The sequence below is a fragment of the Hoplias malabaricus genome, chromosome 12, assembly GCF_029633855.1.
Source record: "Hoplias malabaricus isolate fHopMal1 chromosome 12, fHopMal1.hap1, whole genome shotgun sequence".
Lineage (NCBI taxonomy): Eukaryota > Metazoa > Chordata > Actinopteri > Characiformes > Erythrinidae > Hoplias > Hoplias malabaricus.
In genome coordinates, this window is record NC_089811.1 from 31,863,921 (window position 1) to 31,881,017 (window position 17,097).

Sequence of the window (17,097 nt, forward strand, 5' to 3'; positions counted from 1 at the left end):
TAGATAAAAACACACAATCTAGACATCTCATTTTTGTTTGTAAGGATACATCATTATGTTTTAAGCTCCTTCGGCCTTGTTCTGCCAAGTTCCAATCTGTGCGATTTTTCATGTTGTTCAGTAGTTAATAACTGGTCAATAACTAAACAAAGCTGTAAATGACTTCTATATTTCTAACATACATGTATTTAAGTTAGTGGTCAATTAGTGGGTAATTAGAAGTGTCATACTTACTCAGTTTAGGATTGTAAGAGACAGGATTTGCTTTGTAGGTAAAGCAAGCTTCAACTAATAGGCTGTAAATAAAATAAATATATACATAAATAAATAAAGTACTATGAATAAAAACATATACATTTAAAATGACTGAAAACAGAAATGTCTGGTTTGAATCTAGATTAAAATTGAAATTTAAATCTCTCGTCTTCTCCACAATTGAGAAAGACTACTGGGAATACAGACTTGTGTAGGTTTCTAAAATTAATAGCAAAATACACGTCGTCACTGTCCAATTACAATCAAATCCCCAAAAATAGTGCCTTTACAGGAGAAGCAAAAAACTTCTTAACTTTCTATGGAAGTCAGTGTAAAAGGATTTTATCCCAAGTAATTTTGGAGCATTTATATTGGTCCATTTATCATTCACTTTACACAAAATATGGACAGCTGCTGTGTTCAAATGATGTAGTAAACTAAAGATTGGAAAAATGGATTTGTTTGGACAGCAACTATATGTGACATAAAACATGAGACGATCAAACAACAAAAAAAGAAAATATTTTATATAAACAAACAATTTCTTCCAATGTATTAATACAGAGCTATGGCTGGAGGCCATTAAGAATGAGATTTAAATACATAAAATCTCATCCAAACTAAACATATTTAATATATAATTCCAATGTATAATTATCTTACCAAATATTGTTGCCACAGGTTTTCTTGGTCAGGTCGATTTCCTTTGGTGTGACCATTATCTCACACTTCATGCTGATGACCGGTCTGGCCCTTAATTTGATGAAAATTAGTTACATTTGAGTTGCAGAGCAGTAAGAAATGCAGTTACTGAACATGAAGAATTTATGAATACCTGTAAACAAATACAGAATCAGACAGAGATCCAACTGCCAGATCTGGGTAGGAGTTGTCATCCAAATCCATATTCCCAGCCAATGAATACCCAAACATTTTTATGCTATGGTTCCTGCCCTCCAGAATCTAAAACATGTAAAAAGACATCAGTGAGGAATTTGATTACAAAAGGACATTTATCTGCATGAATATGTCTTAAAAATAATTTTAGATTTTTACACCAGTCCTAGGAGTACTACTGCTTTTGTCCACGTCACTGAAACTATCTGTGTGTATTGCTTGTGTGCTATAGTTGTTGTTTTTTTCAAGATCACACACTGTACTTCCTCAAGGCACAGTCTGTGACCTTCTTTCTTTTACCACCACTTCCCTGTTGTAATCCAGCTGTTTGTTTTCTAACTGTAAGATGGCGCAGGCACCTGCTGCTGTTGCGCACACCTAACCCCTGTTTGGGTGAGTGGACAGACGGAATGTAATTTCGCTGCAATGTTGTACTTGTATAACTTTGTATGTGACAAATAAATTAATCTGAATCTGAATCTGAAGGAGTAGGTAAAGAAAAGACAACTAAAGAAACGAGACAACAATATACTTGATGGTTTATTTACTGAAGAAATTTTTAAAAATTAGAATCAGGTGCTTTCAATAACAATCATGTGTGAGTGGGTGCCCTGATCTATTTAAAGAACAGCTACACAGTAAATTCACCAGTGTTAAATCAACATTATTAGTGTTAACATAACACTGAGAGTTTAACACTAATAGTGTTAATTTAACATTGTGAATTTTTTGTGTAGCTGTCAATGTCTGATTTTTACAACACATATCTGTGTTAGCATAACATGACACAAATTAAGCACATTTCTCACACACACACACAGTGATTGGTTAATTCTGAACACCGCCAATTATAAGAGGGTGTGCACAATTATTCAACAATTCTATTTTATTTAATTTTATTTTTACCCTGTAAATAATTTCAGTTTGTTTTTCAATTAAATTGCAGAAAATATAGGTCACATTAAAGGTGGAAATAAATAGTTTTACATAAAAACCTGGCATTTTAACATTCTGTTTCTCATCCACTCGTACCAGCACAACACACACTTACAGACCACCACCACAGCAGTGTCACTGCAGCTCTGAAAATAATCCACTGCCTTGTAACAAATAATACCTGCCCTGTGGGTGTCCTGACTAGTGAAGAACACAGTGAATGGAAGAGTAAAGTATGCACAGCAAGAGATGGACTACAACCTGTAACTGTAGAAAAGTGGTCCTGTATGGTCAGTGGAGCTGATGGACATTGGAGGGTAGGTGTTTCAAATAAAGCAGCCAATGTGTGTACATGACATATTTACTCACTGAACAGAGAGTGCCCTTATGAGACACATCATTAGTTTAAAATAACACAATGGTGGCACAAGCCTTCAAATACCTTTGTAGTCTGTTACAAAATTGTTCAAAATTGTTAGTCTGTCCATCTCCCTGTTCCTAATCATAGTAATACTCTTTTGCTCTCAAGGATGTTATCTATTACAATAGCCTATACACAGCACAATAGAGATACAGGGAGATCTAGAGGTTACAGATTCAGAGAGAGAATGACGCAGTGTTGGAGCGAGCAAGCAAAGAAGAGCAGGAGAGAAAGAGAATAACTAAGAGTGAGATTTCCTGACCTGAGCTGGTTTGGTGTTAATGCCATCTGCAGATCCATGATAGATGTACACTCTACCTGACCCTCCATCTGCATAGGGAGCACCTACAGCAATATCTGCCAGGGAAAAAGAGGAGTATCACAAAATGAAATGTACACACAAACTGCCACTCAAACATGGAGTGTTAATTTTTAAAAGCAGTGCAATGCATACACAGAATGATGCTGTGTGAAACAGCAACACAGATAATATAGCAAACAACAGTAAACAAGATAATATAGCAAACAATATCCACATGTCGTCTTTGTCCATTGAAAAACATGCCTCTAATTTTATCATTTTCTTTAGTTTACTACATCATTTGAACCCATCAGCTGTCCTTCACATTTCCATCTCCTGTAAAGTTGCTATTCTGGAGATACGTGTTTTTCAGTGGACAGTGATGATATATTTTAAATACACTGATCAGCCAAAACATTAAAATGGCCCACTTGGTCCTGCACTCAGTGTCCATTAGCTCCACAGTTCACAGGCACACTTTATAGCTTTACAACTACAGGCTGTAGTCCATCTGTTGTTCTTTACACATAATTAGTCGTTCCACCTGTTCGTCAATGGTCAATCTCCTCCCCAAGGTCACCACGGAGCAGGTATTATATGGGTGGCAGAACATTTTCAGCACAGTAACTTAAAGGAACACTATATCATATTTTTACCTTATAATTACAGCTTCTGAATCATTGTAATGTTCCACTGACCTTTGATAGGGAGAATAGAGCGCCTGACGTTGCTACTCAGCACTGCAAAAAATGCACTATTTAATATTTGAAGGAGGTAGTAAAAAACCTTCCTTCCCCTACCCCTTGATCCCAGGACAGTGTTTTAAAAGTGAACTACACTCTGCAACTTTAGGGGAGCCCAGGAGGAAAATTTCCAAATCTTACCTAGTGTTCCTTTAAACCCATCAAGCTGATAACAGACAAAAACCCTGGACTGGATGTCAGAGCAGAAAAATGAGACTCTTATGCTTGTGCAGTCTTGCAACAAATCTAGACTTTATTAACACACACACACATTGTGTGATGTTATGTTGTTAGCTGTGCATTTCTTCCTGTGAAATACTAAAGTGCTTTCAGTATAAACAAAGCATCATACTTTAAATGATTGGCCAATAAGGTTTGATTATTGATATTAATGATTGCTACTAGGAAAAAACAGGCGATATTATGCTGTATCCAGTTAAACTTAGCACTATGGTTTTGCTTCCCAACGCTTTTCTCTTTTTATTTCCTCTGTCTCCATGGTTTTGTATATCAAACAAACAAACACACTCATCCCATCCAAAATGCCCCACCTTCATAAGAATCCAGATTAATGTCTCCAACATTCTCCACTGCCAGTCCAAACATTGAGTCTTTAGTTCCATTGAGGCGGATAGGCACTACGCTACTCCACTTCCCAGCCTTATTAATGTAGACATACACTGCTCCTCCCACCTCTCCGTCTCTCTGGAAGAACTGAGGTGCTCCCACCACAATGTCTTGCCACCTGGAGGAACGTTTACACAAACACCATGACATCTCATCCACATTCACATTCTCCAGCCTACATCCCCATGCAGAAAAACATGGGTCAAGACCAAAATGGCAAAACGTGATCTTTTAATGCTATTAACAACAAATATTGCAGAAAGACCTGCTTCACACATGAAATGAAGTGTGTTTCTTCCCACACATGAAGTTGTTTTCTAAAGAAGACTTCCTTTCTCAAGACAAATTACTTACACTTCACACCACACCAAGACGTGCCTTAAAGGAACACTAAGTAATATTTTTACCTTAAAATTACAGCTTCAAAATCGTTGTGATGCTCCACTAAATTGTACTAGTGTTCCATTAAGGAGAAGTCCCGCAGACCAAGTTTTCATCTGGTAGGGATTTAGAATACACAAACTAGCTTGGAACTGTTATTTCCAGTGACTTATTAACTGTCTCTAGCCATCAGCATTGATAGTTTATTTTTCTGGAATAACTCTCAGTAAGGCTTCAACAATTAAAGACAACAGAGGAAAAAGTTCCCATAGTAAGGTTATCAACTGGCAAAATTCCTCTTAATTAAACGCTTAATTTTTTGCTATTCTTTGATTGACTTATTGTATCTTTGTATGTATGCATGTATATATTTATTTTATATATTTGTATGTGCCGTGCATGAACGATTTTTGCAGTCATCTCAAAATGTTTACGTCTAAGCAAGAAGAAAAATGTTCTAATCAGTTCTTGTCAGTTTGTTGGCACTAGCTGGCTTCACTATGTTTTCAATGTCAGAATGTCATTACAGAAGCATGAAATAGCAAGCATTTTTAAAATAATTCCAGATATTTTCCATACCCGTCTGCATTCAGATCCACCACAGCTACATCATATCCAAATGACGAGGCAAGTCCAGGACCCTCAAAAATATGTTGTGGGGACAGCATAGTGGACATCTCCCCCTCTTTCTTTAGTAGGATCACTGCTCCACTGTGATTGGCCCTTGGTGCTCCAGACACCACAATCAGTTTGCCCTTCTCAGTAATGCTGTGGCCAGAATCCAGGGAGAAACCTTTGGAATAGGATCCAAAATATTTTTCATTATTTTCACATAGTTTTCAAAGTTTTGCTTTTAATTAACATTTTATAATCATTTTCTGTCTTTTCCTTCCCTATGGAAATTTTCAATGTTGATTCAACACAGAGAAATTGATTTAAACCAGAGGCATGCACACACTTGCACTAGCACACATATACATACACACACACACACACACACACACACAAAAGCACAATCAAAGTTCAGCAGATTCAGTTAATACCCACCCAAATAACTATTAGCAGGTACAGGCACCAGATTTGGCTCCAGACGACTTTCATCCCCAACCTCATATGGTCCATCATCATAAAAGCCCATTTCCAGCAGGGTGTTATTCTTCTGTTCCATTCGCACAACACCTAAAAGACACAGAGGTCAGAGCAGAAGGATGCACAGAAACTAAACATAAAATTATGCTCTGTCAAATCACAGAAGAAAATTAACAAGTTATAATAAACAATAACTTATTATAAACCCATTAGTTTGCAGTGTATGTGCTCATGAAATGAAGTATGTTTTAGTTTGAAAGGGTTAGAAATGTGAATTTGATATAATCAGACTGTGACAAAATCAATTACAGGAATGTAAAATAACCAGCTGTGGACTGATTGATTACTGCCGGGCAGTTCTTACACCAAGATATGTGTAATCCTTTATGGTTGCTTGGTGTTTACATTGGTCTTACACTTTAGTTGTTATACCCATCTGACTATCAAGCGTTGAGTTCAGTGTTTAATTCTGTGTTTAATGGAGGGACTGCCTGAACATGGGGTTAGAACCACTGCTATATAAAATAATAATAGCATCTGCAAAACTCACTCTGATAGCTTGACAATTCAGGAACCAGCTAAATTAATGTATAATTCCTAAATTTCAGCCTGAACATGTGTTGCTGCTTAAAAACATGGCAACTTCGCTTGCCTACCTTTCCAATTGTAAGCTCCTGGTGCTCCAAAGATGACATAATGGTAATCTTTGGTAAAGGTGGCAGCCAGACCCTGCTGACAGACACCAAACCTTTCATGACCTCTGGCACGACCTTCACAGAATTTCCAGTTGCCACCATCCTCATCTGATTGGATATCAATGCTCAGGTCCTGACTGAGCACATAGCAGCGTCCTGTGATGTCCTGCGACTCCTGTGGCGTATTCACAAACAGACGTCTCTGGTAGCGGTGGGCACAGGTCTAACACAAAGGCAAAAAAGAAAACCACAGGTATCTCTAATGTAAACACACTGTGATACAGCTGTTCAAGAAAACCGATTGGAATGTGGGATGAATGGAGTTGAATGCAGTTTGTAAATGACTCAATGAACACAATAGCTCGATACTGAATATAGCATTAAAGGTAATGTCTACAATTGTAGGGAAATGCTGTTCTCTGGCTTATTTACGGTCAGAGGCATTTTTAAGGTGGAACAGTATGTTTGAGGGGAAAAAAACAACTCTTGTTTGTACGTGGTTGAATTATAACTTGTCTGTAGGTTTGAATTACCACAGAAACTCATTTGTAACTTGAGCTGTTTAGTTTTGTAACACTTTCAGTCTTTGTTTACTTTCATGCATATAGCACTCTCCCAAATTTGGTTTAGTTCCATCTACAGCAAAAATAAGTCAATATTAATCACTTATGGAGCAGGAATAGAACAATATCCTCATCTCGGATCATGTTATTCAACATTAGAAGTCTATTAGTTGTCTAAAAACCTCCATATGCCGTTTTTTTTTTTTTTTGCTGGGAACAGACAGAGAAAGCCTAGCATGCCGGACAGAGACCCTTTGTATATTTTGCCATTTACAAATACTGGGGTTTCATAAACAAATTAGACTAGTTTCAAGCACTCAAACAGACTGGAGAGCTAACAAATGGTGAGAAAACATAGTCAAAAAGTGTTTTTTGATTAAAATCATGCATGTCGCATTTAATTAATGTTTTATCTGTATAACATTTTTGATGAAATTTTGCACTTTAATAGTAATAGCCTAATGAGTCTTACCACAATTTTTCCTCCAGGCCCCTGACTCTGCACAGTCACTCCCATCCACTGATTCTCCTTATTCTCCACAAACACATCAGCTAAAGATAATTCATTAAAAAAACATATTTTTTTACTGTCTGGCACTACAAGTACAATACATTATTAAGACTTTAATGGCAATGGAAAAAATATAAAGAACACATGAAACAATTATCAATTAATCTATAAACATTAAGCCACCATAAAACATTTACCACTAAAATATTTTCAAAAAAGTAACTTTACAGGAGAAGGAAAAATCACCTTATTATACATTTGGACAATTTCTAGACCTGTTTGTAACAAGCAGATGGTATTTTCAACTATATAATTATTATGATTATTTGAAGAAGAAGCCATAATGTATTGTGAAAAGCTGAAATAGATTTTTGTGAGAGTTTCTCTGAAGCACTAACCATCATTGTCAAACTCAATCCGATCACAGTCATCCGTTTGAGTGGTGATATCACAACTGTACAGACCCCCAGTGATATTAGCCCCTTGATTGGCTAAAGCTTTAGCCCTAGGAGCTCCAATTAAAAGCCTAAGGATGAAAAAACAATGTATAAAACATTCATAATTATAATAATAATTATAATCAAAAAGGAAAGCTCATTAAAATGTTACATGTGAACTACACTCATTATGTTACACATAATATAAGCATAAATGTCACATTCGTTTCCAAATACAGAGCATAGTGACAATGGCAGCCTGTTTTAAAGCATATCTTGATATTTGAATGTAATGTGTACTCTATCACAATAACGTGTGGAGCTGTTAAAAGATGAGGAGAGATGAAAGCTCACTTTCGCTCCAGCTGTCTGTCTGTCTCCTGTTCCATCAGCCAGCTGGACTGGGTCAATAATTTATGCAGACCACTGTCACTAAAACATGACAATGTACAAACACCTCTAACTACTAACTACGGCTGTTATATAAGCTCTGGACTAGGGTTACCAAAGACCTATTAGCATGAAAGACCCCTTCCAATGAATGAAAAGGTTTAAAATGTTAACATATCCATGTGGTGCTGTATATGCTAGAAGATGTAATATGCACAATATAAGCAATCAACACTATGACTGAACATTTCTGCTTTTAAACTGCAATGTTCCTAAGACATGGGTTCAGACAGCCAGAGTTTTCTTATGACAAAAATGTAAGGAGCCAGTCCCCTCAATTTGTAGGGTGGGGCTTTCCATAAAAACTTTACCTGTGGTGGTGGATGGAGATAAAGGTGGGGACAATTGGCCTACATTGCACAAAACAGATCTGGCCCACTGCTGGCATATATGGCTGATTTGGTCATGGAAAACTAGATCTGGGCCATGAATATTATAAAAGTGGGCCTGACAAGGGCCAGTATTTAGCTTTACTTGAAATTATTATTACAATTTTTTCTTGGAAATACCTTTTAAATATGTCATTTCAGGGGGTAAATTGATGACAGGAGAGGTAATAAGATAACAGTTAAGTGATAAAGCGAGTATTGCATTAAAATCTAAAATTACTATGAAGATTTTGTAAATGATTTCTCACACTAAAATATTCATCAAGCAAAAATACGGCCATAAAAATAGAGATTTTTTGGCGAGTATCCTATTAACACTTAAGCTACGTAACACCATTATACGTGTACAGCACCCTCAAACACTTCCATTCGATCACAATTTTAAACATGCATGCAATCACTGACATACCAAAACCTTTATCTTCACAGCAAATATCATCATTAAAATTACTGCATGTTAAATTTAAAACAACAATAAGGGCCTTTTCTACTTGTTCATTTCAAATAAAAAGCTCCCATGGTGTAAAATGGCAACTTCCATTTCCAATCAGGATAAGAAAAATAAAATATAACTTGGTTTCAAGGTTTTCATATTTTATTTCACTATTTTATCTGCTTCAGTGTCTCTTTGCTATTCAAAAAAAATTAAAGAGGTCATATCAGTGAGTTAAGTAAACTGCTGAATGTCAGTTACCCTCATAAAACCTTTTTTGGAATAGCCTTAGGCATGACACACTTCTAAAATGACTGTAAAAGTCCTTAAAAAAATTCACTGGACCAACAGGGCACAGAGAAATTATTGTTGCATAAAGTACGAGAGGAAAAAAATGGTTAAAGACTCATTTTTTCCAGGCAGGGCTGTCAGGACTAGTGCATTGGGGCAACAAGCAGAAACAGACACAAAGACACACACGTGAGAGTGAGAGTGAGAGAGAGAGAGAGAGAGAGAGAGAGAGAGAGAGAGAGAGAGAGAGAGAGAGAGAGAGAGAGAGAGAGAGAGAGAAATAAAGCAAATATTAAGTATGAGCCTTAGGGAAGCTACTGCTAACAGATATTCCTTAGACGCCACTAGCATTACCACACTACTGCGTGATAAAAACAAAATTAAGAAAATGCACTGCTAACTGCTTGAACATTATGCCTCCAGCATCAAGAATACACTGGAGCATAGTGAACACTACAAGAATATACAAATCATTCTATGTTTGGCCATCAAATGAAAAATAGAATGAAAAAACTGTGTTTTTCACTGAGCTACATTAGAAGAACAACAACAAAAATCTTAATCCAAAGATTCAATATTTCCACCAGGCTGAACAGACCAAGCACTGACCTGTATTTACTGCAGTACATGATTTCTAGGTTGTCACTGCAACACAGCATTACAACATAAAATCATTCAGTCCTGCTGATCTCCAGGTTTGGTTTGGCAGGAGAGAACACACCATACTGCAACTCTCAGAAATGGTTGTTGAATTTAGCACGTTACTGAGAGACAACATTGGCGTTTACCCACCACAGCTTCAACACTTAGGTCCAGCAAACTACTCAACACACTGGAAACAGGCCAGCCATTATAGTGGAGATAGAAATCTCATCTTTTCATCTGTGAACTCAAAGCCCCTTAATCTGCTTTGTGCCATGGGTTTGTCCAAATGAGTGGGCAGCCAGGCTGTGGGAACCACACAGCACTTCATAGGATAGTTACTGGGTCACTCGGTCATAAGGATGAATGAGGGGCTTCATGCTGATCACAGGATAATGGTCATTGTCCAGCATTTACCATATAGGCTCGTTTCGGGCCAGGACTCTATCTAGTCCATGGCCCCTTCTTTTAGGCCTCCTTTCTGTGCAATGAAATATGTGGATTGTAAGGCAATCGCCTTAAAAGGTAACCAAAAATACTTCTTCACTGACTGATACCAGCTCAGAACTGAAGGGTAAGAACACAATGTTAACGCATATTGGACAACTCATCCAAGCTGAATGTAGAGAATTTGCCAGTGTGCCCGACCACCACACTAAACATGTGACTAGGGCTAATGCTGAGGAAAGAAATTAATGACTGTAATCAAGAGTTTGTTTAAAAATGCTTGAAAAAAAACTGGGTTGTTTGTACTACCTAATGGAATTCAAGACATTTTGCCACCCATGTTATTTTTTAACTATTTATTTTTACTGTCAGTAACTAATAGAGGCTAAATTACCTGGTGTAACACTGCCATCAAATACATTCCACACAATACACACATATACACTACATGTAAACTATATATGAACACCTGCTCATCCAACATTAATATTAAAATCAAGTGCTCTTATAGACAGTATGTCACATTTTACTTCTGTAGCAGCTCCTAGTTTTCTAACAAGGTTTTGCATTACATTTCACAACACTTCTGTAGGATTTTAATTGCACTCAGACACAAGAACACTAGTAGAATCTGCGCTGATGATGGCTGATTAGTTTTGAATCACCGCCATCACACCAACTCATCCCAAAGCTAAACACTTAGGAAAAATGTATGATAGAGGTACATTATTGTCACTAAAGGTACAAGCAGTGTAAATGTTCCTTTAAAAATGTACAGCAGTGGTTTAAGAGTCATTTTGTGTTCTCTAATGGTACATTACATTCTCTTCTCCAAAAGGAGAAATGAATATCTGTAAGATTTCATTAAAGAACTGTGTAAAATAAAATAACATAATGTAGGTTCTGTAGCAGAAATGGGGCATCTGAAATCCACACAATTTTCATTCATTCATTCATTATCTGTAACCGCTTATCCAGTTCAGGGTCACAGGGGGTCCAGAGCCTACCTGGAATCATTGGGTGCAAGGCGGGAATACACCCTGGAGGGGTCGCCAGTCCTTCACAGGGCAACACAGACACATTCACTCACACTTTTGAGTCACCAATCCACCTACCAACGTGTGTTTTTGGACTGTGGGAGGAAACCAGAGCCAGGAGGAAACCCACACGGACACGGGGAGAACACACCAACTCCTCACAGACAGTCACCTGGAGCGGGAATCGAACCCACAACCTCCAGGTCCCTGGAGCTGTGTGACTGCGACACTACAATTATAACAGAATAAGGTACTATTAAATTCCCTAACTAAATGTACTGAATATGTTCCCTCTAGGGTACCACAGTGACGGTTTTTCTAACAGTGTATTGGATAAAGCTCTACCACTCTAGGGAATACAGCTCTACCCCAACCCAGCCCAGTGCTAGTGGTTCTATACCTGTCAACCAGAGTTTACATTCATGTACAGCTGCAGAGCATGCCATTTCATGCTTTTCTATGAAGAGTATACAAACTGTGCACAACCGAATTTCTGTGACAGCAGCATGTGCACATTAAAGCAGCTGAATACACTAATTCTAAAGGACATATGATTTTTCTAAAACTGTGGTGTGTTATATTAGAGGGGGCTATACATTTCATATTTTGTCTCCTTCAGGTTCTGTAAACTCTTTAGGTTGGTTTAGCACATTTGTGTGTGTTTGTGAATTGGCCTGTGAATGTTCATACACAAAGACTCTTGTTACATTGTCCACAGCTGTGTCATTACAGCCAGATGGGTCACAGCAGCTGGCTGATGCCTGTCACTGTACCCGAAAATCTCTACCCCTTACCAGGCCTAACCGCGGGCCAAAACAACCAGTGCCAGTGTAGCAGCAGCTGCTTGTGGTCTTGCTAGAGGAGTTCCTGAAGGCCTGTTCATAACCATACATAATCGCAACTTTTCAGTTTCATTTAGTTCCAAAGATGATAAGAGAAGAGTCACTGCAGTTGTTCAGGATCTGAAAATACAGAAACGTCTTATAAACCGTTAATGTGGCTTATTTCAATAAGATACGGTGGTGACTACTCTGTGGAGAAGCTGTGTAGTCATGTCCTTCTGTTCTGGAAGTACACTGCCAGAAAAGTTTCTTTGTGCAATGCTATAAATTAATCACTGTTGGTTCCTGAAAGAACTTTTCAAAGGATGGTTCTTTCAAGTACCATGTCTGTTGACAAGATAACAGTGAGTGTGATCAAAAAGTATGGAAGTTTAAAGACCAACTGCATGAAAAGTTCTAGGAAGGACCCTTAAACTGCTTTACATCATTTAAATTATGTTGAAGTTTAGTCAGACTTTTTAATAGTAATCCATACAAAAAACAATCTTTACTGAACCTAAGCTGCACGTCTATTGCATTTCTCAAAGAACCTGTTTTTAAAAAGTGCTCACAGCCTTTGCTAACCTATGTTTACTACTTACAATGCACCTGACATTTGAAATAAACCAGGAAATTACAGAGCCTCTTCATTCTGACTATGCTCCAGGGTACCATGAGCCTAAAAAGGTGCTAACAACACAGTGGGATACAATAGAGTTATTGTGTAGCATTAACAGTGATCAGTCTCTCACTCGTGCAGTTAGTGTAGAGTTCAAATTTGCACCACTTTGGCAAAAGCCAGCTTCCAGCTATCTTCTGTCTATCAGGTTACATTAGCACAGATGGCTTTGTGTATGTATAACCTCTATTCTCTGGTTTGAGAGTAAACACGCGCCAACCCCATATTCTTCTCTGATAGTCACAGCAGCAGAAATGTTGTTTTTGCTCTTTTCAGGATGATCCTAAAATATGACACAGTAAAAGTAGCTTAGACCATCCCATTTCCACTGTACTGGAAGCTGCATAAATAGGTGGACAGCAAACCAGTCATGTAGCAGCAGGAAAGTAGAAGGTATGGAGTCCCAGAGATATAGTTACACAATAATTATTCACCTCCTGCAGGCATTAATACATGATCCTCCAAAGTACAAGAACTCTAATCCAGTGGACTGTGATTCTAAAGCCCCACACTCTACAGCTAGCAGCCACTGAACAAGAACTCACAGGATTTAAGCTGCATGATGTTTGGTTAAAATGAAAAGTAAGAACACTCAGTCACAAGGAAATAAACACACTAAAATATTGTACCTGTGCTGCAGTGTATCACATTAATCACATTAAATACCACATCACTATTTCAGTAAAGCCTGAAATAGTCAACAGCTGACACTGCAAATTGTTTTTCCGTATGACGCATAAGATTTTCGCACTTCCACAAAAGAGATCTCCAAACCCCAAAAAGATATAGCCATTATCAGAATCACTCTCAACACTTTCTATGCATAGCCCCAGAGATGTGGGAAAGTATGGCTTTGTCTGAACATTGTGTTTAATTCAGTCATTTGTCATCACTTCAGTCCTCTCTCTCCGGTATGCAAGGACTAGGACCTTTTGTCAATAGATGCCCTGCTTTGTGTGACATCTTTTCCTGTGCTGTTTTCCTCTTTCTTATTCTTCCTGAGAAAGAGTAAGATAAATGCCAGGCTTCACAGGAATTCCAAATCTCCATTTTGCCAATGAAAATAATGACCTCAATGAGAGACAAAAGCATTAAGGGAACCCGACTCCAGGTTCAGAACTTGCTGTTCAGACTGGGCCAAAGACCCCAATCTCGAAAATATTAATAGTTTGGAGGTTGTGACAGTGCTATCATACTGACATATCAACACCAACTCTCACATTCAATAAGCTAACATTTCTTGCACATTATCTATATCCACAACAGTGTTTTTGGAGAAGAACATCTCAGAACAAACACTATTACAGTAAAATGTTGTAAACAATAAATGCTTTCATACGGAAAACTGATTTAACAAGAACAAATAGACAATGAGTAGAGACTAAAAGCATTAACGAAATCCTTGTTCATGTTTTAATTTTAAAATATTTTGTCAGTTAAATTTTGGCAACTGAAATCTCACCATATATAATATATAAAATATTAATTTCAATGAGCTGACAGAATTAATATGATTACACATCATTACTCAGTATGAGTTAACGTTATGACTTTTCACACTTTTAGTTACTCACTCACACATGATATCACAGCATGTGATTTGTGACCCACGTCCAGTCACATTTGTTCCGTAGACTCATTCTCTATCCTCCTGCTTATTCATTTATTCAGTTCTATCTGACGCATGACTGCTCATGCACTCTAACCAACTTTCACTCCAGCAGCTCCATATACATCTGCATTTCTCTCCCAAATGTACATTTACTAAATAGCCTGAGTTTCTGGAGGTGCTGAATATGCCTTCCCTGTACAAACGTTTATACTTTTTAACCTCAGTATTCTGCAAAATACAGTCGGCAGTCTAACAGACACGTTGCTGAAGCTGTGTTATGTCTGAGATATCAAATTGGACTTTAAAAAGAGATAATTACCAAATGCATTTAAAAACCTATTCTAATCTGTGAGGCCATTGAGTCCATACAGTTTGCATAATCTCATTCCAATAGATTGGAACACTCTGGAGCAGCTTCTAGTGAGCCTACGTCCACCATACCAGTACCATGTGTTCACTAGAGGGGCATAACAGCCCACAGCATTGGGCTGTGGAGCAGTGGAACTATTCTCTGGAGTGATGAAGCTCTTTTGAAAAGCTTAAGGATGATTTGAAGTGGCAGCTGTACCTGACCTAACACAATCAAATCCTTATAGAAATCTTCCAGCGTCTAGTGTTAAGCCTTTCCAAAAGAGCTATTACTTATGCCAACAAAGAGGGGGCTCCTGTTTAATACCCCTGATTTAGAAGACATGCTGAAGCAGGTCTGTCTACAAACCTCTAGACAATTAGAACCTGATTCCCAGACCCTGATTAAGCCTAAGTTAAGATGTGATTTACAGTGTAGTCTAAGGCTATGCTCAAAACATGCTCTGGAAAATGAGTCTCTGTAGATTGAAAAAGTTTCTAACAATATTTAAAAAGAATAACAACTGGTGACCAGTGAAAAAGTATTTAGCTTCCTAATAAATGTGGTTTTAAAGCCCACTCCCAACAATGTATAACAGGAGGGAAAAAGAAGCAGTCTACATGTGTTTTTAAAATGAAGCCTTCAATCATAAATGAACACCTGTGCTTGCTGAAAAAGTAGCTTTTACTATGGTTTGCCCATCATAAGCCAATATCGCGTCTGCATTTCACTGCAAGACACTTTTAAAACTCCAGAACAAACACAGACCAGCTAGAAGTGCAAAAAACCACAGCATTAGGCTGTGGAACAGTGGACCAGCGTTCTCTGGGTTGATGTAGTTTGGGAGGAGTTTGGGGTAGAGTTTTAAGTCCAGACATGAACATCCAACATCAGAACAAAAAAACTCTAGCGACTTAATACAAAGTTCCAACATCTAACATTAAGATTCTTTTTTACTTACATTTAAAATAACAACAATGGCAAACCGTTTAACTACAGCACTGATATTCGTGTGTATAAATATCACTTTCAAATAAATCAGGAATGAATGGAAGTGGTCCATTAGAGTGTTTTGGAGCAAAACCCTTCAGGTTCAGAACAAAAGATGTAGGTTTTGCTACACTTTCTATTTGTATGCTATTATCAACATGTTATTATCTGCATTTCATTACTAGGCATGGTAAAGAGAATAATCAACGCTGCTCGTGCATGTGGAGACTTCTGTCTGAACTGATCCATTCAGAATGGGCTTTGTGCTCGGCATTGTTGAGTTGTAGCAGGGTTTTCAAGCACCACTTCCCCCAACACAGGGCTGTCCCAACATGGGCCACTTCCAACCCCGCTGTTATTCGACGAGCCTGGAGCTCTAAACAGACTTAGGATAAGCTGGACATTCTGCTTCTATTTTACGCACGTTACCCTAGTAGTTTAGAGGTAGTTACTTATTAGTTACGAGGCGCATTTTATGTTTTGTACGCGAGAGGACAGCAGGTGTACTTGAAGATAGGGGAGAAGTGTCTCCCATTTATTAAACACATCCCCACCCCCTGTAATCACAGAGATTTCCACAGTAAAGGTGCTACTCACATCCTCTTATCACTGGGCTGGAGCTGGCGGTGCAGGGCGAGTGAAAAGCCGAACAGACTGCCTGAATCCCCGTTCTTTCTCAGCACGCTCTGGGTGTCCAGGTTAAAGGCGCGTGCACCTGTCCACAGTAGCAGAGGGCACATCCACGCGCTCAGCCAAACACACGCACCGCAGACCCCCATAACGTCCAAGCGTACCGTAAATATCACCCAAATCACCGTTTCAGCAGCTGCCGGACCCTTCACTGAACACACACTACCCTCTTCACGCCTCACTCCGCTCACCCCAGAGCTGACAAGTTAGAAAAGCTCGCCCCTCCTCCTCCTCCCCCTCCTCCTGCTGCTGCTGCTGCTCCCCCTCAGCCCTCCCCCATCGCTGTCTTACCGCAGTAAAGTTGGCTTGCGGTTAGCGATTCAAATTTCTATCGGCTTTACCTTAAACCCATTTACAGCCTCCTGTGGAGCCCTTGACATGTCAAAGTAGAACAAAACTAGAGAGAGAGAG

General features: G+C 38.4%; 1 protein-coding gene across 1 annotated transcript in view; it reads right to left on the bottom strand.

The window, feature by feature from the left end:
- The window catches only part of itga6a (integrin, alpha 6a), a 28,222-nt gene extending 11,397 nt beyond the window's left edge, over positions 1–16,825 (bottom strand). Inside the window, exons 1-11 of the mRNA XM_066685996.1 lie at positions 16,594–16,825; positions 7,818–7,945; positions 7,381–7,460; positions 6,307–6,568; positions 5,609–5,740; positions 5,141–5,354; positions 4,105–4,298; positions 2,772–2,866; positions 1,091–1,218; positions 919–1,008; positions 235–296 (exon numbers count right to left, since the gene is read on the bottom strand). Of these exons, the coding sequence (XP_066542093.1) occupies positions 235–296; positions 919–1,008; positions 1,091–1,218; positions 2,772–2,866; positions 4,105–4,298; positions 5,141–5,354; positions 5,609–5,740; positions 6,307–6,568; positions 7,381–7,460; positions 7,818–7,945; positions 16,594–16,775 (1,567 nt within the window). The 5' untranslated portion in view covers positions 16,776–16,825. The remainder of the gene's footprint in view (positions 1–234; positions 297–918; positions 1,009–1,090; positions 1,219–2,771; positions 2,867–4,104; positions 4,299–5,140; positions 5,355–5,608; positions 5,741–6,306; positions 6,569–7,380; positions 7,461–7,817; positions 7,946–16,593) is intronic.
- Between the last annotated feature and the right edge of the window lie 272 nt (positions 16,826–17,097).